This window comes from Hyla sarda, chromosome 9 (genome assembly GCF_029499605.1).
Source record: "Hyla sarda isolate aHylSar1 chromosome 9, aHylSar1.hap1, whole genome shotgun sequence".
Lineage (NCBI taxonomy): Eukaryota > Metazoa > Chordata > Amphibia > Anura > Hylidae > Hyla > Hyla sarda.
In genome coordinates, this window is record NC_079197.1 from 26817281 (window position 1) to 26842879 (window position 25599).

General features: G+C 46.1%; 1 protein-coding gene and 1 long non-coding RNA gene across 5 annotated transcripts in view; one reads left to right on the plus strand and one right to left on the minus strand.

Annotated features, from left to right (window-relative positions):
• Positions 1-25599, plus strand: part of RENBP (renin binding protein) — a 38157-nt gene that overhangs the window by 244 nt on the left and 12314 nt on the right. Inside the window, exons 1-4 of one of the 4 annotated variants that reach the window (XM_056541249.1) lie at positions 282-469; positions 13994-14069; positions 16246-16321; positions 18844-19016. In XM_056541249.1, coding sequence (XP_056397224.1) covers positions 16252-16321; positions 18844-19016 — 243 coding nt within the window. In that variant the 5' untranslated portion in view covers positions 282-469; positions 13994-14069; positions 16246-16251. Of the gene's footprint in view, positions 1-281; positions 470-3312; positions 3358-11477; positions 11956-13993; positions 14070-16245; positions 16322-18843; positions 19017-25599 lie in introns of those variants that run through there. The other 3 variants (XM_056541248.1, XM_056541246.1, XM_056541247.1) reach the window with 3 other exon arrangements.
• The window catches only part of LOC130291858 (uncharacterized), a 42645-nt gene continuing 20614 nt past the window's right edge, over positions 3569-25599 (minus strand). Inside the window, exon 2 of the long non-coding RNA XR_008848052.1 lies at positions 3569-4038. This is a non-coding gene — a long non-coding RNA (uncharacterized LOC130291858). The remainder of the gene's footprint in view (positions 4039-25599) is intronic.

Consider the following 25599-nt stretch of genomic DNA (forward strand, 5'->3'; position numbering starts at 1 on the left):
CTGGACAGCCAACATGCTGGAAGTTGAAGTTATGCAACATCTGGAGAGCTACAGTTTGAGACCACTGCACAGTGATCTCCAAACTGTGGCCCACCAGATGTTGCAAAACTACAAATCCCAGCATGCCCACACAGCAAATAGCTGTGTGGGCATGCTAGGATTTGTAGTTTTGCAAGATCTAGAGGGCCACAGTTGGATCACTGCACAGTGATCTCCAAACGGTAGACCTCCAGTTGTTGCAAAACTGCAAATCCCAGCATGCCCACACAGCAAATAGCTGTCTGGGCATGCTGGGAGTTGTAGTTTTGCAACATCTGGAGGGCTAGAGTTTAGAGACCACTGTACAGTGGTCTCAGACTGTACCCTCCAGATGTTGCTAGGCAACTCACCAGCTTCCGTAGGATCCAGTCGCAGGACGTCGCCGGCCGCCGATCTCGGACACCAATCGTCAACCGCAGCCTCCGGATGGGTAAGTGGATCTTCTGCCGCCCGTCCTCCTCGGTTTCCCCTTTCTGCCCCGCCTATTGTGGGTGGGCAGGATGGGGAAAACTGAAGTTAACCCCTCCACCCCAGATCTGCTATTGGTCGTCGCTTCTGCCTACCAATAGCAGGGATAGGAGGGGTGGCACCCCTGCCACCTCACTCCTATCCCTTCAGGGGGATCGTAGGTGTCTTAGACAACCGCGATCTCCCTTATTTTCCGGGTTACCGGGTCACCATAGACCCGTATGACCCGGAATAGCCGCATATTGCAAGTGTGAATTCACTTGCGATTTGCGGCCATCGCCGACATGGGGGGTCTGATGACCCCCCTGGGCATTTGCGCAGGGTGCCTGCTGATCAATATCAGCAGTCACCCCGGTCCGGTCCCCGCCCTGCGCGCTGCGGGAACTGAAATTCCCACGGGCATACAGGTACGCCCTTGGTCCTTAAGTACCTGGGAGCAAAGGCGTACCTGTATGCCCTTGGTCCTTAACAGGTTAACGAAAATTTGTCAATCACCTGTGGGGTGTTAAGGCTCACTATACCCCTTGTTACATTCTGTGAGGGGTGTAGTTTCCAAAATGGGGTCACACGTGGGTATTTATTTTTTGCGTTTGTCAGAACCGCTGAAAAATCAGCCACCCCTGTGCAAATCACCAATTTAGGCCTCAAATGTACATAGTGCGCTCTCACTCCTGAGCCTTGTTGTGCAGAACATTTTCCGTACTCAGGAGAAATTGCATTACAAATTTTAGGGGTCTTTTTTCCCCAGCTTTTCCTTTTCATAAGGGGTAAAAGGAGAAAAAGCCCCCCTAAATTTGTAACGCAATTTCTCTCGAGTACGGAAATACCCCATATGTGGCCGTAAACGGTTTCCTTGAAATACGACAGGGCTCCGAAGTGAGAGAGCGCCATGCGCATTTGAGGACTAAATTAGGGATTGCAGAGAGGTGGACATAGGGGTATTGTGTGCCAGTGATTCCCAAACAGGTGCGCCTCCAGCTGCTGCTAAACTCCCAGCATGCCTGGACAGTGAGTGGCTGTCCAGAAATACTGGGAGTTGTTGTTTTGCAACAGCTGGAGGCTCCATTTTGGTAACACTGCCGTACGATACGTTTTTCATTTTTATTGGGGGTGGGGGGACAGTGTAAGGGAGTGCATATGTAGTGTTTTACCCTTTATTTTGTGTTAGTGTAGTGTAGTGTAGTGTTTTTAGGGTACAGTCACATGGGTGGGTTTACAGTGAGTTTAACGCTAGGAGTTTGAGCTGTGGTGGAAAATTTGCCGCAGCTCAAACTTGAAGCAGGAAACTCACTGTAATACCCGCCCGCGTGAAAGTATCCTGTACATTCACATTGGGGGGGGGGGGGGGGGCAAACCTCTAGCTGTTGCATGCTGGGAGTTGTACTTTTACAACAGCTGGAGGCACACTGGTTTGGAAAACCTTCAGTTAGGTTCTTTTACCTAACTCAGTATTTTTCAACCAGTGTGCCTCCAGCTGTTGCAAAACTACAACTCCCAGCATGTACTGATCGCCGAAGGGCATGCTGGCAGATGTAGTTATACAACAGCTGGAGGTAACCAACTACAACTCCCAGCATGGCGAGACAGCCGTTTGCTGTTTGTGCATGCTGGGAGTTGTAGTTTTGCGAGATTTAGAGGGCCAGGGTTTAGAAACCACCGCACAGTGATCTCCAAACTGTGGCCCTCCACATGTTGCAAAACTACAAATCCCAGCATGCCCAGACAGCAAACTGCTATGTGGGCATGCTGGAATTTGTAGTTTTGCAAGATCTAGAGGGCCACAGTTTAGAGATCACTGCACAGTGATATCCAAACTGTAGCCCTCCATCTGTTGCAAAACTACAAATGCCAGCATTCCCAAACAGCAAACAGCTGTCTGGGCATGCTGGGAGTTATAGTTCTGCAACATCTGGAGGGCTATAGTTTAGAGACCACTGTATAGTGGTCTCAAACTGTAGCCCTCCAAATGTTGCTAGGCAAATCACCAGCTTCCCTAGTCTGCAGCAGGGAGCCAGCCGCACGTCATCGCTGCCCGCCGATCGTCGGCCACTGCTGCCACCGATGGTAAGTGACCTTCTGCGCCGGTCACCGTCGGTTCCCCCGATCTGTCCGGACTACAGTGGGTGGGCAGAGCGGGGGAAACGAATGTTAACCCCCCGCCCCTGATCTGCTATTGGTCGTCGCTTCTGAACGACCAATAGCAGGGATAGGAGGGGTGGCACCCCTTGCCACCTCACTCCTATCCCTTTAGCGGGATCAGGGGTGTCTTGGACACCCCCGATCCCCCTTATTTTCCGATTCACCGGTTCACCTGAGACCCGTTTGACCCGGATTTGCCGCAGATCTGAAACTGGCCGGCAATTTGCAGCGATCGCCGACATGGGGGGATCTCATGACCCCCCTGGGCATATGACCGGGATGCCTGCTGATAGATATCAGCAGTCATCCCGGTCCGGTCCCGGATCGGCTAGCAGCAGAGAACTAAATTCCCATGGGCATACCCATACGCCCTCAGTCCATAAGGACTCTAAAACAGGGGTGTATGGATATGCATGATGTCCTTAAAGTGTTAAACATACCAGTAGGGTGTCTAAAATACCAGCCAGGTGGCAGCCCTAAGTGTGTGGCATGGTTGTAATAATTATTGGGGAGATTTATCAAAACCCGTGCAGGGTAAAGGTTGATCAGTTGCCCATAGCAACCAATCAGATCGCTTCTTTCATTCTTAACAAGACCTCTGAAAAATAGAAGTGATCTGATTGGTTGCTATGGGAAACTGGTCACCTTTTCCCCTGCACGGGTTTTGATCCCTGATTGTCTTCATATCTAGGATGAGAATCTTCTGACACAGTGAGTAGCCGACCATTTCTGGGCATAAGACATCAGAACTTGCTGGGTGCCCTACGGTTGCCTGGACAACTGTACCCCCCAGCATCAGCCGCCTCTCACCTCATCACATGGGGCAGATCGGGCAGCAGTTTTGGACACTTCTGTCATCCACATTTTGATAACATTATTTTTCACACACACAAATAAAATAAATGAGTCAAACAAGTCAAAGAACAGTTTAAACAAAGGGAACTTTATTTATTATTTACAAAAATGTTTGTGTAGGGATTTTATGTAACCTCCATCACTCACAAAGAGCGGACAGTAACTAACTCAGGACAGGAAAAACCTCCAGAGGGGAGGAAACCTGTAGGGAATCCATGGCTACTGTACTGCCCTTCCTCTGGGCATACTAAAGGAGGTTACCTCTAGAATTTGGGCAAAGTGTCAGTGTATGTGCTGCCCCACAGCCTGGAAGGTGTGCATCTAAGATAGGAAAAGAAAAGAGAGATTAGTTACATGATTATTATAGAAATGCACATGGAACTGGACAAAAAGATGTGATACTTACCAGTCACAGGCGGGTATGAATGTGTATTGCTAGGTTCCTACAGTTTAGGCCCCTCACCAATGACAATGGTTATGACATCACATGTGTGACCTCACGGGAGTTCTATTTGAGTAGTGCTGCTTTCTGATTGGCTGAAAATAAAAAAAAACTAGTAGTGCTGCTTCCTGATTGGCTGAAAATCCAAAAACCTTTTTAACCTATTCTGCATGACTTATCTTAGGGATTTTTGGCAATTTTTTATTAAAATGGCTCTACTCCCTGTGGGTGCATTATATTTGTTTCTCCTAACCAGACACTCAGTATTTGTAATATCATTTGGTGGCCCTAACAGCCTGGGCCCATAGGTTTCTTACACAGATCACTGCGGCTCTGGCAGGCTCAATGGGGGAGATTCATCATGACCTGTCCAGAGAAAGAGCAACCAATCAGATCACTTTTTTCATTTTTGAAAGGGCCTCTAAAAAACTAAAGAAGCGATCTGATTGGTTGTTATGGACAACTCAGCAACTTCTCCTCTGGACAGGTTTTGATAAATCTCTCCCAATGGGCAGCGCTGGCTGCTGGGACGTCTGACGAGTGATGCCCCTGACGTTGCGGTGTGGAGAGGAAGGATATTATTCATCAGACGTCCCGGCAGCCGGCGCTGCTTATTGATTTAAAGTGGTTGTGGCTCCTGCTGCCAGTTCAAGATCAGGCAGCATAGGCCGAGATTGACATACTGCATCAGTGATCCCCTGTGGATGTCCAGCAGTTGCAAAACTACAACACCCAGCATGACCTGACAGCCTTCGGCCTTCGTCTGTCAGGGTATACTGGGAGTTGTAGTTTTGCAACAGCTGGACAGACATCTGTCGGAAGGGGGTAAAAAATAAAAAAAGTGGGCTTTGAAAAAGGCCACACATAAGTTGTGTTTGAAGGAAAACAATCACCCGTTCACCCCACTAAACCCGATACACCCGGTTATAGTGTGGGTGCTGGTCATGTGAGCACTTGTGCCTTCTGACCGCTCACGTGGCCAGCACCCATGAATATTCAAGTCCAGCCGGCGGGCCGCCTCCAGCGTGCAATTCAGTGCAGGAAGAGGCGGACTACAGGTACGCATATCGGTCAAAGAGCTCGCATCGGTCTCATGTTCACCTGCACTATAACCCTGTGTATTGGGTTTAGTGTGACTGAATGGGTGACTGTTTTCCTTTAATCCCAGTCTAAGCCTAGGAACAGACGCAATTTTTGTTTGAGTTTTTTTTTAGCAAAAAACTAAAAAACACCACAAAAAACTGCCCTCTCATTTCTTTTCTCACAAGATGCTATTGGGGTGTGCCACAGGGTGTGAAGATGTGCGGTGTATGTTATAGCCCAGGGGCAGTTGTTATTAACCCCTAAATGTTCGTGATGCCAGGGCGCGGCTTTCCCAGTAACCACCCGAATGGTAGCACCGCTATTCCTAGGTTAGGCAGTGTAATAATAGTCCAAGACCAGGTTAGGGTTAACGGTAGCTTTACTGAGGTAGAAAGATGGTACAGTCTTTACAGCTAGGCCAGGATCCCAGAGAGGTGACCAGTAACACACAGGGGACCTTGCAGCTTGCTGGGACTTGCAGTCGTGGTACGCCTGTGGGAGATGTAGGGTAGTTGGGGTGTTGCTGTGCGGTAAATCAAGGGTGTAATTAACTTTTGTCTGTCATGACGCCAGGGTGAGGGTTAATACTCTGATGCTTGGCCTATCGCCGCCCTTCCCAAGAGTGATAGGGAGATGATGAATAATTGCAATGTCCACAACCAGTAGCTTTGCTGAAAACTGTCGGAAACTTTACTGAAGATTTTCTGTAACAGGGATAACAGGAACAGTCCATATAACAGAGTCTATATACAGCTAAGCGGAGATTGACGTATGGTTGGGACTTTTGTAAGTTCTTTAGCTTTGTAGGATTTTGTATGCACAGATCCGCTGGATTTAGGGGTTTGTTTAGGTCCAGTGATCCTGCTAGCATTAGCGGGGAAGTTTGTAAGAACTCACTGTTTAATTTAGGACGAGGCCGGCAGGCTTTGGCCCAGTGGTTGCCGATGACAGCTGCGCAGATCCTTTCTTGTCAGCAGCCCACGAGGGAAGAGAGCGATTATTGGACGCAGCTCCCTTATATGGGCAGGGGCTGGCTGTTTTAGGATTGGTCCATACCATCTGTCATTCACTGTTACAAAGAGTTATGGGTAGTCACATGACCCATGAACCACCAAAGGTCCTTTTACCTACCATAGAGTTCTGGAGCCCTGTCAGATGACTCGAAGGCCCTGCGACGCTATGCAGGTAATAACTTATTATACACAGTATTTACACACTTAATTTAACACGATATTGAATAGATGAGGAGTGACTAGGGGATGACTAGGGAAGCGGACCCCCACAGTTCCTAGGAACTCTGATTTTGGGGACCCCCAACCAAGACACAGTATGCAATACGGTACCGGGACACCAGACTTTAACTCAGCCACGCTGACTATAATAGACTTGACTATAGACTTGACTGTAGGTAGTGACAGCAGACATAGACGACTTGACTTACTGACATGTGGCTGCTGGTTAGGCTTGAGGCCTCCAGACGAGCTGGACACTGGCTCTGAAACATCTGGACTGAACTTGACCTTAGCAGAGAATGCGGTGGAAGAGAGAGATTATAATGGCTCCCCCTCTTTATAAAGGGGGCTGAGCAAGGGGCCCATAGGTAAAGCTGCAGGTCACCTGGTTAGCTGGTGCTCTCTGGGTAACAAAATATGTGACAACATTATCATGTGACTAACTCAAAGGTCCTTAAAGGTCCTTTATCCATAACACATCTACTATACAGATAACACAATGGGGGAGGCACTGCAGGAGAGCCCCTAGGACACAGAGGGAATCAACCTGACGGCCTAAGTACTGTACGGGACTATATCCCGTACTGGGACATCACACCATCTTTGTGGCATTTTTGCCAAAAACACTGGGGGAGATGTATCAAAACCTGTGAAGAGGAAAAGTACAGCGTGTGTTGCATTTATGTGGCGGCTTTCCGCTGGCAGAGAGCACCCCCTCTGGAAAGACCAGATGACTTCCTCCAGAGCATACGACTTACGCTGATAAGTACTGAAAAGCTTGAGATTTTTATTTAGAGGTTATTTAGAATTTTTTTTTTTCTCTGGAGTAGGCCTGCACGATATATCGCAATCGCAATAGAATCACAATTATTGCCAACTGTGATATGTCGATTTGGCCTTTGGGAAAATACTGAAAGTACTTCAGCGGCATCGGCAGTGGCTCCGGTGATGGCGTCAGGGGCTTCCGTGGCTGCAGCGAGTTCAGCAGAGAACTGGCGCAGCTGTCCATCTGACTGTGCTCCTTCTCCGATGGCTAAGATAATTGGCGGCGATGTCCCGACTACAGTATGATGATCAGTGCACAAGGAAGAAGAAAGAAGACTGGACCGGAGGAGACCGAACAGCTGTTGCGGCGCTACGGGGGAACACGGGAAGGTGAGGTAAAGTTTATTTTATTTTATTTTGCAGCCCGGGCACAACGGACTCATGATACTTGTCAGTATACTTTTACTTTAATGAAACTGCACGGTCAATGGCGGAAAAGTAAAAAAATAATAATAATTTTGGTCACTTCATAAACCAAAAAAATAAAAAGTGATCAAAAAATTCCATCAAAACCAAAAGGGTACTGATAAAAACTACAGATCATGGCGCAAGAAATTAGCACAGAAGCAAAATAGTACTAAGTACAGTTGGCGGCTCACAAAAAAGGTCTTAAATGGGTCTGCAGGTAGAAAAATTCTAAGCGTTATAGATATTAGAAGGTGAGAAGGAAAAACAAAACTCCCTTCCCGGTCGATAAAGGGGTACTCCGCCCCTAAACTTCTTATCCCCTATCCAAAGGATAGGAGATAAGATGTCTGATCATGGGGGGGGTCCGACCACTGGGGATCCCTGCGATCTCAAGGCCGGCACAACGGCTTTCAGGAACACCATAATGCGTAAGAGGAAAAAAGTGACCTCACATTTACATACAAGGAATCCTGGGACTTGTCGTTGGAGAGAAGGAACTCAAACAGGAAATATAAACAGTTCTCAAAAAATCAGCAGCGTTCTCGTGTACTTAAAACACAGTCATTTAGCCCCAAGACAAGTACAGATCCTTCCTAAGCATGTCCATTACTGTCTGGCTGGTAAGTACTAGCATCACCCTATGGTGGATAACCCTTTTAACTCTTTGAGTCACAGCCCATTTCAAAGAACCTTGTTTTTTTTTGTGCAAACAATTGTACTTTGTAATGACACGTTTTATTTTGTATGCAGAGCAAAACAAAATTCCACATTATATTGTTTTTTATTTGGGGGGGGGGGGGGTTAAAAAAAAACACAATTCAGCAAATTTTGGGGTTTTCATTTTTACGTAGTGCATTTTACGGTAAAAACTGACATGTTCTCTTTATTCCGTGGGTCAGGGATTTAAAAAATACCCATGTTTACATTTTCTATTATTGTACTATTTTTAACTCGTCCAAGTTGCGAGCTTGTTAGTGCAACTGGAAGTATGCATACGTCCTAGCGATCTCCTACTCTGCGTGATTTGCTGCAGGAGTTTGACAGTGGGACCCAGCTGTCAATCACAGCCAAGGTCCCGCCGCAGCTGCCGAGACCGTGATCGCGCTGGTCTCGGAAGCATTAACCCCATAGATGCTGTGATCACTCCTGATCACGGAATCTATGGGTTTGACAGGAGGAAGGGGCTCCCCCTGTCAACTAACGGTGATCCTGCAATGCGATCGTGGGATCCCGTTGGTTGCCATGGCAACAGGAGGCCCCATATGTGGATGTAAAGTGCTCTGCGAGGGCACTACAATGCTCAGAAGAGAGGGAGCGCCATTGGGATTTTGGAGAGAGAATGTGTCCGAAATCAATGTGTGTTTACAAAGCCCCCCGTGGTGCCAGAACAATGGACCCCCCCCCATATGTGACCCCATTTTGCAAAATACACCCCTCAAGTAATGTAATAAGGGGTACAGTGAGCATTTACGTTCCACAGGTGTCTGACCGATTTTTGGAACAGTGGTCCGTGAAAATGAAAAATTTTATTTTTCATTTGTACAGCCCACTTTTCCAAAGTTCTGTCAAACGCCAGTGGGGTGTAAATACTCACTGCACCCCTTATTAAATTCTGCGAGTAGTGTAGTTTCCAAAATGGGGTCACATGTGGGGGGTCCACTGTTCTGGCACCACGGGGGGCTTTGTAAACGCACATGGCCCCTGACTTCCATTCCAAACAAATTCTCTCTCCAAAAGCTCAATGGTTCTCCTCCTCTTCTGAGCATTGTAGTTCACCAGCAGAGCACTTTACATCCACACATGGGGTATTTCCATACTCTGCATTTTAGTGTTAAAAAATTTAATTTACACATCCAACTTTAACGAAAAGTCGTCAAACACCTGGGGGGTGTTAAGGCTCACTGTACTCCTTGTTACGTTCCTTGAGGGGTGTAGTTTCCAAAATAGATGCCATTTGAGTTTTTTTTTTTGCTGTCCTAGCACCATAGGGGCTTCCTAAATGTGACATGCCCCCCCAAAAACCATTTCAGAAAAACTCACTCTCCAAAATCCCAGTGTCTCTCCTTCCCTTCTGAGCCCTCTACTGCGCCCGCTGAACACTTGACATACACATATGAGGTATTTCCTTACTCGAGAGAAATTGGGTTACAAATTTTAGGAAGATTTCTCTCCTTTTACCCCTTGTAAAAATTCAAAAACTGGGTTTACAAGAACATGTGAGTGTAAAAAATTAAGATTTTGAATTTTCTCCTTCACTTTGCTGCTATTCCTGTGAAACACCTAAAGGGTTAAAACACTTACTGAATGTCATTTTGAATACTTTGGGGGGTGCAGTTTTTATAATGGGGTAATTTATGGGGTATTTCTAATATGAAGACCCTTCAAATCCACTTCAAAACTGAACTGGTCCCTGAAAAATTCAGATTTTGCAAATTTTGTGAAAAATTGGAAAATTGCTGTTGTACTTTGAAGCCCTCTGATGTCTTCCAAAAGTAAAAACATGTCAACTTTATGATGAAAACATAAAGTAGACATATTGTATATGTGAATCAATATATATATAATTTATTTAGAATGTCTATTTTCCTTACAAGCAGAGAGCTTAAAAGTAAAAAAAAAATGTTAAATCTTAAATTTTTTCATCAAATTTTGGAATTTTTCACCAAGCAATGATGCAAGTATCGATTAAATTTTACCACTAACATAAAGTAGAATATGTCACGAAAAAACAATCTCGGAATCAGAATGAAAGGTAAAAACATCCCAGAGTTATTAATGCTTAAATCGACAGTGGTCAGATGTGCAAAAAACACTCTGGCCAAAATGGGCCTGGTCCTTAAGGGGTCAAAGTGTACCTTTCGCCAACAAAAACTTTTGATATACTGTGATGTTGGTCCTTTAAATTTACCCTGTATTTTAATCCTGTCTCAGAAGTCATATACAAAGCACAATGCTGTAGGTAGTATACAGTGACCCCCCCGACCTACGATGGCCCCGACATACGATAATTTCAACACGCGATGGTCTGTCAGAGGCCATCGCATGTTGAAAGCATCATCAACATACAATGCTTTAGTATGTCGGGGCCATCGCATAAACGGCTATCGGGCAGCGCAGACTGCTTCAGCTGCCACCGGATAGCCGTTTACAGTGCCCAGTGAGCTCCGGTGATGGTCACTCACCTGTCCTTGGGGCTCCGGCGCGTCCTCTTCGGGATCCCCTGCATCGTCGGCGCTCTCCATCATCATCATCACGTCGCTGCACACGCCGTCCCGTCATCCTATAGGAGCGGCGTGCGTAGCGACGTGATGGCGGCGACGGAGAGCGAGGATGCCGGGGAAGCAGACGCCTTGCCGGAGCGTCGGGGACGCGGCGACAGCGATAGATGGCGACATCCCGGACAGCGGTGACGAGCGGTCACGGTCCGTAGCGGCGGGGACAGGTGAGTATAACTTTCTCTAACAGTGGTCTACAACCTGCGGACCTCCAGATGTTGCAAAACTACAACACCCAGCATGCCCGGACAGCCAACGGCTGTCCGGGCATGCTGGGTGTTGTAGTTTTGCAACATCTGGAGGTCCGCAGGTTGTAGACCACTGTCCTATACTTTACATTGCACGGATCCCTCAACATACGATGGTTTCAACAAACGATGGTCCATTTGGAACGGATTACCATCGTATGTTGAGGGACCACTGTACTAAGATTTTATTGTAATGTTACTTTTAGAGATGAGCGAATTTACAGTAAATTCGATTCGTCACAAACTTCTCGGCTCGGCAGTTGATGACTTATTTTGCATAAATTAGTTCAGCTTTCAGGTGCTCCCGTTGGCTGGAAAAGGTGTATACAGTCCTAGGAGACTCTTTCCTAGGACTGTATCCACCTTTTCCAGCCCACCGGAGCACCTGAAAGCTGAACTAATTTATGCAGGATAAGTCATCAACTGCCGAGCCGAGAAGTTCGTGACGAATCGAATTTACTGTAAATACGCTCATCTCTAGTTACTTTCACTGCTTCCATTCTCATAACCACACGACAGATGCCCCTCAAGTCGTTCCTGACGCTCCTTGTTTATCGTCAATCATTTTCCGAAGACTCAGCGTTCCCTCTCGGTACATTTAACTTGTTCCAGGAATACATCATGTGACTGGGAGTCAGCTGACCGCCTCTGTGGTCTCCACAGCTGATTTCCTTCCTCAGCTGCAAAGTTCACAGCAAACAGGGAACTGAGAACATAGAATATAAGGGGGCGAAATCTGGGGGAACAGCAAGGAGCACCCCAGAGAGTCGTGGTGGTCACCTCACCTGTGGCACGGCACTGATTGTCGCAACGCTGCCCGTACAAAAGAGTTCCAGGATGGCAGAGAAAAATCGTCTGCGGCAGTGGAGAGACCGGATCGCTACAGAGCTGGACAAAGTCATGGATTTCTGGATTCGGCACTCCGAGGACAAGGAATATGGGTAGTTATGATTTATATGGCACCAACATATTTCATAGCAATGTACATGGGGTGGGGGGGTCATCATGAAGAACAATAGATATTTAGTAGATCAGTGTTTCCCAACCTGAGGCTCTCCAGCTGTTTTTCAGCCCTGACCGCACGGTGGGAGTTGTAGTTTTGCAACAGGTTGAAAAACCAATGCAGTAGTTATAGCAGAGCCGTGTGTGCGGGTCTTGTCGAGCATTGCTCAAGGGTTGTATGTTCCATTAGTATGAAGCCGTACAGTGTTTGTAAGCTCTTGGGTGATGTAGGTATGGAGATACAGTAGAGATGAGCGAACTTACAGTAAATTCGATTCGTCACGAACTTCTCGGCTCGACAGTTGATGACTTTTCCTGCATAAATTAGTTCAGCTTTCAGGTGCTCCGGTGGGCTGGAAAAGGTGGGTACATTCCTAGGAAGGAGTCTCCTAGGACTGTATCCACCTTTTCCAGCGGAGCACCTGAAAGCTGAACTAATTTATGCAGGAAAAGTCATCAACTGCCGAGCCGAGAAGTTCGTGACGAATCGAATTTACTGTAAGTTCGCTCATCTCTAAGATACAGTGATCCCTCAACTTTGGTCTTTTCTGGACCACTGTAACTTGAAACCAGACTCAACATACAATGCTACAGACAGTCCAGATCTGTGAAACGTGTCAATGGCCGGAAGAACCGACCAATCAGAATGGGCATTTACTGGTAAAACCCCTGTATTACTGAAGTGTATGCACTGAATTCCTGTCTGATAGCGCCTCCTACAGTACAGGGAGGTATTACATGTTCTGTACACTTTACCTGTGCAGGGTTAGCTGCTCATTTGGAAACCAGGTGAGGGCGGCTCCATTACCTTTCTAGGAGATTTATCAAAACCTGTGCAGTGGAAAAGTTGCCCATACCAACCAATCAGATCGCTTCTTTCATTTTTAACAATGCCTCTGAAACCTGAAAGAAGCGATATGATTGGTTGCTATGGGCAACTTTTCTTCTGGACGGGTTTTGATAAATTGCGCCCCCCCCCCCCCCCTTGTGTCTACAGTACAGGACCCTGAAGAAGCTCCTGTCCTCTACATAGACAGTGGTTTTCTTACTTTTCTTTCTTTTATATGTAAGGATTTGCTTTATCTGTATTAGTTATCCACTTATTATTATTTAATCCTTACTTTTCCCCCCCAATTTTCTGGATGACATTTTGGGGGCTTCAGAACCAATTACCAGGTTTCCATAGAGTTATGGTCTCAACATACAATGGTTTCAACATACAATGGTCGTTCTGGAACCAATTAATATTGTAACTTGAGGGACCACTGTATACTGACCTAGAATCAATCCTTCTAGGACCTTTTGTACTTCGATCACCTAGTTGAGTACGCCATGGTTTCCATTTCGGTCAGATTGCTGTGTTACAGTTTTTTTTATTTTTTTTTTTTTAATAGAACTCATGATTTATTTTGCATTAAAGGGTAACTCCAGTACATACATTTTTTTTCCCCTATACACAGGATAGAGGATAAGTGTCCGATCGCGGGGGTCAGACCACTGGGACCCCCACTCTCCTTTTTTTTTTTTTTCAGAACACTGAGCCGCTCGGAGCGGCCATGGTGAACATGTCCCCTCCATTTATCTCTATGAGAGAGCCGGAGAGACAGCACTTGTGTATCTCCAGCTCTCCCGTAGAGATACATGGCGGAGGTTGTGTCGCTTTGAATGGTAGTCAACAGTAATCCGGAGCGGAGGTCGCTCCATGCATGAGCAGAGCTGGGCAGGAGATTGTGGGGGGTCCCTGCGGTTAATATAGGGGCAGTTAGTTTTCCCCTTTAGGCCACATTCACACAGCTTTTGGCTGACTGTCCTGGCATGCTGGGAGTTGTAGTTTTGCGCCATGGAAACACTGCCCTACAGGCAGTCATGTCAGTATAACAGCTAATAATCTGTAGGAAGGTGTTGTGGACTATGTCTGTGTATATATTACCACCTGTACCTGTTCTTATCCTGTATCACTGTGTTTGATGTTGTCAGAGGGTTCTTCACTTGCCTCGGTCGGGATGGAGCAGTGTATGATCAGCTGAAATACATCTGGTTGCAGGGCAGACAGGTAAAAGTTCACATTAAAGATGCATCAAGAAAATACAGAAGCTCACTCCACATTTTCTGTGATTGTCATGTTTAGTTGAGTTTCAGGGGTCATCTCATTAGGACAACTCCTTTTTTATATTCCTTACCAGAGCCTATGCTGCCGCACCGTGCCCATGACATCTCCGTGGCAAATTCATACTCTGGTGTCCACCAAGAGAATAAACATGTCAATTCTTTTGGCTGAATCTGATCAGAAATGCATTGCCGTCTATGTAGAGGAAGCGGTCCTAGCGTTGGCATGTTCCAGCCCATGTCTGCCTTTGTTTTCCCAGGTGGCCATTCCGCAAAATTTCTGCCATGTGAACATGGCTTTATACATTTCCCTTGCGCAAAAAAATGGCAATTACAGCTGTTAAATGGAACCAGAATCAGATTTTACCATATTCAACGAGTCAGAACACGTTTTATATGGTAAAACCTTCTTACTTACCTGCCCGCAGCGATGGTGAGGATATGAAGTTTGAAAGATGTCCCCTGCCGGCCTGTAACTAGTCCCCTGGGCGGGAACCATCCTTTTCTACTCCCATCTGCTTTAGCTGTAGTCACGCCCCCTCAGCATGATTGACAGCCCATGTCACTGCTCTGCTCCTTAAAGGGGTACTCTGCCTCTAGACATGTTATCTTCTATCCAAAGGATAGAGGATAAGATCTCTGATCGTGGGCATCCCGCCACTGGGGATCTCAGCTGCGACACCCAAGACATTCGGTGCACGGTGCGAACTTCACTCCGTGCCGGATGACTGGTGATGCGGGGCAGAGGCTCGTGACATCACGACCATGCCCCCTCAATGCAAGTCTATGGAAGGGGGCATGGCGGTCATCACGCCCCTCCCATAGACTTGCATTGAGGGGGCATGGCCGTGATGTCACGAGCTCTAAATGAACACCGGGTACAGCAGGGAGATCGTGGGGGACCCCAGCAGCAGGACCCCCGTGATCAGACATCTTATACCCTATCCTTTGGATGGGGATAAGATGTCTAGGGGCGGAGTACCCCTTTAAGCAGATGGAGCAGAGCGTTGATGCTGGCCATGCCTGACAATGTCAATGTCAATTACACTGAGGGGGCCTGATTACAGCTCAAGCAGATGGAGCTAAAAGTGGATGACACCTGCCCAGGGGACTACTTACGGGTCCAGTGAAGGACATCTTTCAAACTGCATGTCCTCACCACATCGCTGCCAGTAGGAAAACTTCCCGGGCATTGCCACACACAGAGGCAAAGCTTGTAGCTTCTGGGCCTCTGCAAAATCTGCAACAAGGCCCCTTATGTCAATTATAATGCTGGTCTCTTATGGGGCAGATGTGCTTTGGGGACCACTTAGGCACCAGGGCCCCGGTGTGACTGCCACCTCTATAGTTACACCCCTGACCACACGTTATATATGGTAAAATCTTGTGACAGGTTCCCTTTAATAAAAGGGGCTTCTTCAGTCAGACCTGCAATGAATACTTCAGGGCCGGCCCTAGACATTGAAGAATGAAATGCTGAACCCCTCCCGACCACCACCACCACCACAACCTGGAAGTGAACATGCAACAACAGTTTCCAAAAATGTGCATATAAATGTATAAAAAAAATCTTTAAGCATAATTCCCCAGGTTTAATATAAATATAACTATTGTCTGGCCAGATGCTGCCACATCACCATGGAGGCACAGTTACACAATATCTCTAGCTGCCTCCCCTGATGTCTGACATCATTGCGCATGCTCCAGTATGAATACAGAGGGGGTGCTCCGCATTCTACTTTCATACTTCAGCAGGCGGTGGCACAGTCCTCAAACATCATCGGTGTCTCCGCCCAGGGACTACGACGGTATTAACATAAAAAATATATAAGTTGAAGCAGCACCTAAAAGAAATTATAGACAGCAAAGTGCAACTAAAATTGTGGTGGCGCATAGCAAAAGAATTTTGGGTGGCAAAGTGCCCCCCCCTTTTAAAGTGAAGCCGGGGTCCAATGGGCCCAGCAGGACCCATTGTAGAGCTGGCACTGTTTGGCTTTCGTATGAGACTGGGATTAGTCCTTTTTTAAAGGGAATTTCTAGAAAAAAAATTGCCTTTATTGGTTCAGGAAACTTATATGTATCTTCATGTAAACATAAACACATCTATTTTTTGGTTAATCTAGGTATGGATGTATTGTCGTCTCTACAGGAAGGTGCCCCGATTCCACAAAGAGGAAATACTTAATTCTGCCATTGCAGGTAGGCTTCAGGTTCATACGTGTAAAGGGTTAATTTTAAAGCAGACATGCAAACAGGAGAACAGGGGTGTAAATAAGCCCATTGCTAGATAGGGCTAGTCATCAGGATTCCGGGCATACCTTTTTTATTTCCATAGTCCAGTGACGTTGCTAGGGTTGGTGTCACCTGGTGTGGTAAAAAATGGTGTAATCCCATACTCATACCGCCCTCCCCCCCCCCCCCCCCCCCCAAGGAATTTTTTTCAGCCTGTCGTGACAGCCTCTAGTGGTGTAGCTCGTTGCGGAAAATTATTTCCAGTATAATAATCAAATATACCTATTGCCACAGAATGGGACAGTGCTAGAAAAGTTTTAACCATTTAAAACTAAAGCTCCCAGTATGACCTAAGCAGTGGTAAGGTTATGCCTGGAGTTGTTGTTTCACTCATCATAACTGCAGAACTTACAAGTGATTACAGCTCTGATGGGACAGTCAGGCCACATAGACAATGATATCAGTGACTATAGGTGACATCTTTTCTATAGTGAGGAGAATACACAATGATATCAGTGATTACAGGTGACGTCTTCTCTATAGTGAGAATACATAATGATATCAGTGATTACAGGTGACGTCTGCTCTATAGTGAGGAGAATACACAATGATGTCAGTGACTACAGGTGACGTCTTCTCTATAGTGAGGAGAATACAGAATGATATCAGTGACTATAGGTGACGTCTTCTCTATAGTGAGAATACACAATGATATCAGTGACTACAGGTGACGTCTGCTCTATAGTGAGGAGAATACACAATGATATCAGTGATTACAGGTGACGTCTGCTCTATAGTGAGGAGAATACACAATGATATCAGTGACTACAGGTGACTTTTTCTCTATAGTGAGGAGAATACATAATGATGTTAGTGACTACAGGTGACGTCTTCTCTATTGTGAGGAGAATACAGAATATCAGTGACTATAGGTGACGTCTTCTCTATAGTGAGAATACACAATGATGTCAGTGACTACAGGTGATGTCTTCTCTATAGTGAGGAGAATACACAATGATATCGGTGATTACAGGTGACGTCTTCTCTATAATGAGGAGAATACACAATGATATCGGTGATTACAGGTGACGTCTTCTCTATAATGAGAATGCACAATGATTTCAGTGACGTCTTCTCTATAGTGAGAATACACAATGATATTAGTGACTACAGGTGACGTCTTCTCTATAGTGAGGAGAATACACAATGATATCAGTGACTACAGGGGACATCTTCTCTATAGTGAGGAGAATACACAATGATATCAGTGATTACAGGTGACGTCTTCTCTATAGTCTTTCCTTATCTAATTCAGATGGAACCTACCGCTGTGACTTATAAAGCCCCCTGCCCTGTGTACCCCACATATAAGGCCCCGTCATATGTGCCCCTCTCACATAATGCCCCCTGTCCTGTGGAAGAAGGTAGTTTTTAGCCTTTGAAACGCGTTGCTATGCTTATTAAATGAAATCCTGAATATCTGGCTGTTCTGGCGCTGTTATTCGGTATCCTGACCGGGGCTGAGTGATGCAAGCTAACGTGGAGGGGGTATCTTTAGTGAAATAACCACCTAGATCCCCCACTGTGGAGTAAATGCAATACCACCTTATCCTTCACTATAATATATCAAGTCCTACTTTATTGAGCGCTGGTGAATTTTTACGTTTGTCTTTTGTTTATATACCTGTCCTGTGCCCCTCACATATAATGCCCCTATTCAGTGCCACTGACCTAAAATGCCCCATTCTGTGCCCCTTACATTAAATGCCCCCTGTCCTGTGCCACTCAGATATAATGTCCCCTGTATAATGCCCCCATAGTGCCCCAAACATAGTAAAAAAAACAAAAAACTGTCACATCATGAGCCTCCAGTGCCGCAGTCGGCGTTTTAACCGAACGCCGGATGCTGCAGAGACATTGTGGGGGTCCCAGTGGCGGGACCCATGCGATCAGACATCTTAACCCCTACCCCTTTAAGGGTGGGGGGGGCTAACATTTTAAGATTCAAATATTATATATTCACAATATGAAAAAGTGAGGAAAAACCTTGATGGTCGGGCACAATTTTTTTTCAGCCACGACAAAGTTTTAAAGGAACAAAGTTGAGTATCTTACACCTAGGTCTGAAGGGGAGTAGCATGACACAGGATTTTTTTTTTGCTGTTCTTTTAACGCAGTGTTTTCCAAACAGTGTGTCTCCAGCTGTTGCAAAACTACAACTGGCAGCATGCCCGGACAGCCAACGGCTGTCCGGGCATGCTGGGAGTTGTAGTTTCGCAACAGCTGGAGACACTCTGTTTTAATCCCTCTACTCTGCTTCGCCCCGTTAGGCCCTGGTCTATGTATAGCGGAGAATAAAGATTCCGTCAATAATTTTAGCTACATATTAACTTTAAATACTTATATTTTCTTCATAAAAGATAAAATCTCTACTAAAATGATATGCCGTGCTGAATATTTTGAAAGACTTTTTTCCCCTCAAAATTCAGGAGGCGAGTTCCTTATTGCTCATGCTCGCCCATCACCTGGTTCTCAGAAATGTGCTTTTGTGGTGACACGTGATGGCCGAGCGGTGAAGATCCAACGCACCATCTTCAGTGAGTGTTTCTACATCATGGCCATGGACGAGCTATGGAGGACAACTCACAAGGAGAAGTACAAGGTGAAAGAGAGAGGTGGGAAGCCTGCATACTAAATGTTAGAGGGGACCTAATTTTTAAAGGGGTACTTCAGTGGAAAACTATTTTTTTTTTTTTTTTTTTTTTAAACTTTATTTATAGATTTTCATATAACAAGAACAACAGTAAGGTCCTCAATGTAAGATGTATAAAACAAGGAAGGAATGAGAGACCACCAATACAGTCATAATCATAATACACATACCATAATACACAAATCAGAGTGAGATACATCGTGCATATACGATTAGCTAATCCATGACCCTAATTGAGGTTGAACATCTGTCCGTCCACTGGGACAGGGTAGCTATACGGCTATTAGAAGCCCCACACCTCTTCGCTATCAATCCCTCCAACACGAGGTTACTATGCACCTCCGCCAGAATGGCAGGAAGACCCGGCACCCCAGTCGACTTCCACCTCCGAGCAATGTGAGCTCTCACAACTATCAGAATATGATATAAAACGGTCATATAATGCGGGGGAACTTGTTCTAGGGACAGAAATAGTAGTGCACTCTCTGGGCCCCATGGGAAGGGGCAATCCACTAGTTTGTCCAATAACTTCTTAATTTCGGTCCAAAGAGGTGCAATTAACGGGCAAGTCCACCACACGTGTAGTAAGGTACCACTTTCTCGGCTACATCGCCAACATACTGGGGAGGTGGTAGGGTATATTTTAGCCAGACGAACCGGCGTGTAGTACCATCGGTATAGGAGCTTCCTAGAAGCTTCGAAATGATTAACACATTTAGAATATTTTTTGTGCAAGTCAAAGACAAAGCTCCACTGCTCAGCCGTGAATCTGCGTGCCAGGTCCTCCTCCCATCTGGACTTAAACGTAGTGTCCACTTCCCCCTCTTCCTCAGTCAAAGCTACATAAGCAAGGAGATACCCCTAGTAGAGGAGTCCCTGCACAGAAAATGATGTTCATACGCAGTGCGAGGCCGAGAGCTATCCCAAGTGAGGGATCTCAAAAAATGTCTAAGCCTCAAATATTTGTAAAAGTCTTTCTGCGATATAGAGAATATGCGTACAATATCAGTGAAAGGCATTAACCCATTAGCATCGCTAATCGATGCCACAGTGAGGATGCCCGCATCTATCCAGGCCTTAAAATCTATATCTAGAATATAGTTTCCTATAGCAGCTAAAGGGATATCCTTCACTCTAGGTGGACAAAGACTTTTAATTCGCGCCACCTTACTCCACAGCCTGATAGCAGCCGCAATAGTAGAGAAAGGAGAAGAGGGAGCAAAGGTAGGGTTAAAGCGCAAAGCCCAAAGAAAGTTATTAAAATTAGAGACATTGAGGACAGCAGCTTCAATATCTACCCACAGGGGGGGAGCGTCCTGCCACCACCATTTTTTAAGCTGATCGAGTAGAACAGCGTGATAGTACATTTTAAGGTTCGGCACCCCCATACCCCCCTCATGTACAGGGCGATACAATATATTCGCACCAACCCTAGGATGCTTACCATCCCAAATAAATCGTAAGAGCATTCTCTGTAGTTGTGAGAGGAAGGAGGCAGGTACTATCATCGGCAGGCATCTAAAAAAATATAAAATTTTAGGGAGCAGCATCATCTTAGCAGTGGCAACACGTCCCGCCCAAGAGACAGGGAGCCTAGAGAAGTGATCAATTTCTTTGGTAAGCAGGGACCTCATAACAGCAAAATTAGAAGCAATTGTCTTATCAGGTAACGCAGTAAGGACTATGCCCAGGTAAGGAATCTGGTCAGTGACCCATTGGAAGGGATATTTAGCTTGTAGTACTCGCTGTTGCTCAGTGGGTATCTGCAATGGCAAGATACACGACTTTGTGGGGTTAATCTTATAAAAGCTAACTCGACTAAAGGCATCAATAATATCCATAACTGGGCCTAAAGAGCTCAGGGGGTCGGAGAGACTAATGATAACATCGTCGGCGAATAAGCCAATCCTGTGGTCTACTTTACCTATTTGAATGCCCGCAATATTTGGGGAGTCCCTGATGGATTGAGCAAGCGGTTCCATAACTAAGGTAAATATAAGGGGGGATAGTGGGCATCCCTGTCTAGTCCCATTGCTAAGTGAGAAACTATTAGAAAGGGTACCCATCGTGTAAATTCTAGCAGATGGGAGCGTATATAGTGCCATAATGGCGGATTCCAAAGAGTGGGGAAAACCAAACTTACGCAGCACACTTCGCAAATATCCCCAGTGCACTCGATCGAACGCCTTCTCCGCATCAAGGGATAGCAAGAGAGAAGGCGTCCGATCGGAATGCGCCTTTGTGATGATGTCGAGAAAGCGTCTCGTACCATCCACCGTTTGACGACCCTTGACGAAGCCAACCTGGTCCCTGTGAATTAGGTCCGGCAGAACCCTATTCAACCTGGCAGCAAGAGCCAGAGCATACAATTTAATATCACTATTTAGGAGAGAGATTGGTCTGTAATTTAGGGTAGAGTCCAATGGCTTACCAGGTTTAGGTATGGTAATGACCAGAGCATCCAACATCTCCTTAGGGGGCACACCGTTCTCCTTAATACGGTTAAAGGCTCTGGTCAAAAAAGGAGCTACAGAGGGGCCAAATCGCTTATAAAATTCATTTGTAATACCATCAGGGCCAGGTGACTTCGAGGGCTTGAGGGAACGCACACATTCAAGAATTTCTTCTGTGGAGAAGGGAGAACAAAGATCAGATGCTTGGTCCGCGGACAGAGAGGGGAGGGACATAGAAGACAGAAAAGAAGAGATAACTGCTTCATCAGGCTGTGGAGTAGCAATATCATGTTGAAGATTGTACAATTTACTATAAAAATCTGCAAAACAATTGGCTATACTTTGAGGGTCAGTAACTATAGAACCATCAGATTTAGTAAGGAAGGGGATTCTCCCCTTATCCTGACGTTTTTTAAGTTGTTTAGCCAGTATAGAGCCAGATCTATTACCCTGCCAATACCATGTCATTTTAAGCCTTCTCAGTGCTGTCTCATAGCTGTGTAAGGAGAGGGAGTGTAGGGTAGCACTAACCTGAGAAATTTCACCTACTAGTGATGGAGAGTACGAGGTCTTATTACGCCTATGCAAGTCCGCAAGGCGCTGTTGGAGTTCTAGTGTTTTGGTCTGGCGGAACTTCCTGTCATAGGCAGTTTGGCTAATAAAGTGGCCCCTAATTGTAGCCTTAAACGCACACCAAAGCATGGGGTCCGTAACATCACCAGTATCATTAATGCGGAAGTAGGCATCAACCGCCAACTTGGTCGCTTCAGAGTATTCAGGATTATGGAGTATTAGTGGGTTAAGTCTCCAAATATAGGCCGGGCGGGCGCTATGCGATTCTTTAATGGTTATACTTATGGGGGAATGGTCCGACCATTCTATGGGCATAATTTGGGCCTCTGAAACCAATGATAGGAGAGAGTGGGAGGTAAGGGCGTAATCTATTCTGGTGTATATCTTATGTACATGAGAAAAGAAGGTGAAGTCCCTTTCGGTGGGGTGGGATATACGCCAAACATCATATAGGTCATTTTGGGACACACTAGTGAAGAAACCTGTGGGTTCTTTTTTCAAACTGGGCGAAGTAGAATCTACACTAGGCCACATGGTCATATTAAAATCTCCTAGCAGTAGGCAGTGTCCCTTTCTCAAGGACTCCAATTTGCGCAAGAATGCCCTGAGGAAGGTACACTGTTTCGCATTAGGCGCATATAAGGAGCCTAAGGTATATTGAACATTGTTTAGTAAGCACACAATAATTATAAAACGACCTCTATCGTCCATCACGGAGTGCTGGACAGTAACCGTCAGGGTGTTCTTAAATGCAATCGCCACTCCTCCCTTTTTGTGAACAGCATGCGCTTGATAGATATGTGGATATCTCTTATTTTGGAGTCTATGGGCATCTAGGGCTAATAAATGGGATTCTTGTATACAGAGGACATCTGCCGCCAGGCGTCTAGCCTCCTTCCACACCAGAGACCTTTTATACGGAGAGTTAAGACCCCGCACATTCATAGACACAACCTTAATAACCATAGTTACAGTATACATCAACGCAAAGCAGAACCATTAGCACAGTAAACTGAAAGGGAGTAGGTACTCCCGTCGAAGATGATACAACTACACTTAGCAGCTCGCAAGAGGAGCCTCTCATATCCATTATTAGAGAAAGTGAGTGATGGAGGACCAACAGGACAGAAAACAAGTAAACAGAACGAACAACAAAGAACAAATAAATTGAGCAAGCAGTAGTAAAGACCATGTGGTAGGTCTTAATGGGGGTAGGAAAGTACATTCGACTGCAGTTAGGCCGAATGTTTAAGCATTCAGGAAAAGTATCCAGAGCACTAAGAGGATAAGTAACCCAAAAGATGGGGAGGGATACCCCAGTCGCAAGCCAGCGAGACAAGTCGGACAGGCCTGTCCAAAGGCAGAGGAACAGTTCATGTCTTGATTTTCTTCTTGCGGTGGGAGACAACCTTCCATTCTTCAGCTATCTTTGCAGCATGTGGTATGTCCAGGGACCTCTGAGCAGTTGAATCAACAGGCAAGTTCCATTCCGCACACAGTTGCAGAAGGGTCTCCGGGGAAGAGACCACATGTTTGGACCCCTTATTGGTGATAATCAATTTCACAGGGAATCCCCATTTATAAGGGATCCCTTTTTCTCTGAGAGCTTTAGTCCCTGCACTGAACTCACGTCTCCTGGCTAGAGTGGCAGCAGAAAGATCCGTGAAGAGTTGGAGTCCCGAATATCCCTCTGGTAGGGAGGGTGAGGAGCGCGCCACCAACATTAATTGCTCCTTAATATGGTAAAAGTGAAGGCGCAGAATCACATCCCTCGGTGTAGCAGCAGGTAGGGTTTTGGGCTTCGGAAGCCTGTGGACTCTGTCCATCAGCAGATCTAGGGTGGAGGCCTGAGGCAACAACAATGCAAAATAATCCGTAAGGAAGGTGTTGAGGTCCTCCGTTTTCACAGACTCCGGCACCCCTCTCACCCTTAGATTGTTTCGGCGAGACCTGTCCTCCATATCAGCTATCTTAAGTTGAAGAGCGGCAACCTCATCCTCCAGGCCATTAGCCAAGTCCACTACTTCATTATGAGAAGAGGTGAGTTCCGCCATCTTGTTCTCAATGTGCGATGTGCGATGCCCAAGAGAGGAGATCTCATGCTGTATATTGGACACGGCTGCCTTAATGTCACCCTGAATGGAGGTGTGTAACTCAGCAAGAAGCCCCCTCATAATAGGTTCAGTTAGGGGCGCCGACGGAGAGCTCCCATCAGGGCCTCCCGGGCCTCTAGTATGCAGTGTCCCCGCTCCCAGTGGCTTGGAGGAGATCGGGGAAAACGGTACCTGCGGGTCCTGCTGCACCGAGGGTGACCAGCCTGTCAGTAGAATTGGAGGAGTTGAAGGAGAAGCCTCCAGGGCGCAGCCCGTCTGGGAGGATGAAGACGCTGGTGAGGCACTTCCAGTAGCCGGAGACGCTGACCCGCACTGAGCCGCGCCATCTTGTGAGGCCTCTGCAGCAGGAAAGAACGCCGTGAGCTTCAGTGGGCTCTTTTTCCCTCGCCTCCGGGTCATCATCAGGTGCCCCGATAGTTCAGGTACCGGTGGGCACAATTGCTGTAGCGAGATGCTCAGGATCAATGCTGTGTAGCCGCTGTTAGGCCTGGGCTGCAGCGGAGCACAAGGTTTATGCGACCGCCGCCATGCACTGCAGCAACTATTTTTATTTTTAAATCAACTGGTGCCAGAAAGTTAAACAGATTTGTAAATGACTTATATTAAAAAATCTTAATCCTTCCAGTACTTATCAGCTGCTGTATGCTCCACAGGAAGATCTTTTCTTTTTGGATTTCTTTTCTGTCTGACCACAGTGCTTTCTGCTGACACCTCTGTGCGTGTCAGGAAATGTCTAGAGCATGAGCAAATTCCCATAGCAAACCTCTCCCGCTCTGGACAGTTCCTGACATGGACAGAGGTGTCAGCAGAGAGCGCTGTGGTCAGACTGGAAAGAACTACACATCTTCCTGTGGAGCATCCAGCAGCTGATAAGTACTGGAAGGATTAAGATTTTAAATAAAAGTAATTCACAAATCTGTTTAACTTTCTAGTTGATATTAAAAAAATAGTTTTCCACCGGAGTACCCTTTTAAAGCGTACCGTCATTTTAGGTGACTTTTTAGGATAAGCTACCTTGTGTATTATGTATTCATAAGGAGCAGCACTATTTATGGCCATTATATAACTTGTATGTGGCATCTTTTCAGCAGATTTCTGCAGGCTTCATCTATAATTTGCAGTTCTCCCAGAGCTGGTGGGCAGAGCTCCCTCCTTACCCCTCCATAGACTTGTATTGGCTTGCCTTGCAGACACAGGACAAAGCTAAGCTGAGTTTTATAGTTTAATACAATCTCACAGGAGGGGGAGGGGGGGGGGGGGGGGAGAAACTTGATACCAGGAGGAAGAAGCATTTTTGTCTAATAAGATACATTACAAAGTTTCTTACATTTGCTTGTATTACTGACCTATGCAAGGTTTGTTCAAAAGACAGTGCCTATTTAAGTTAGACAT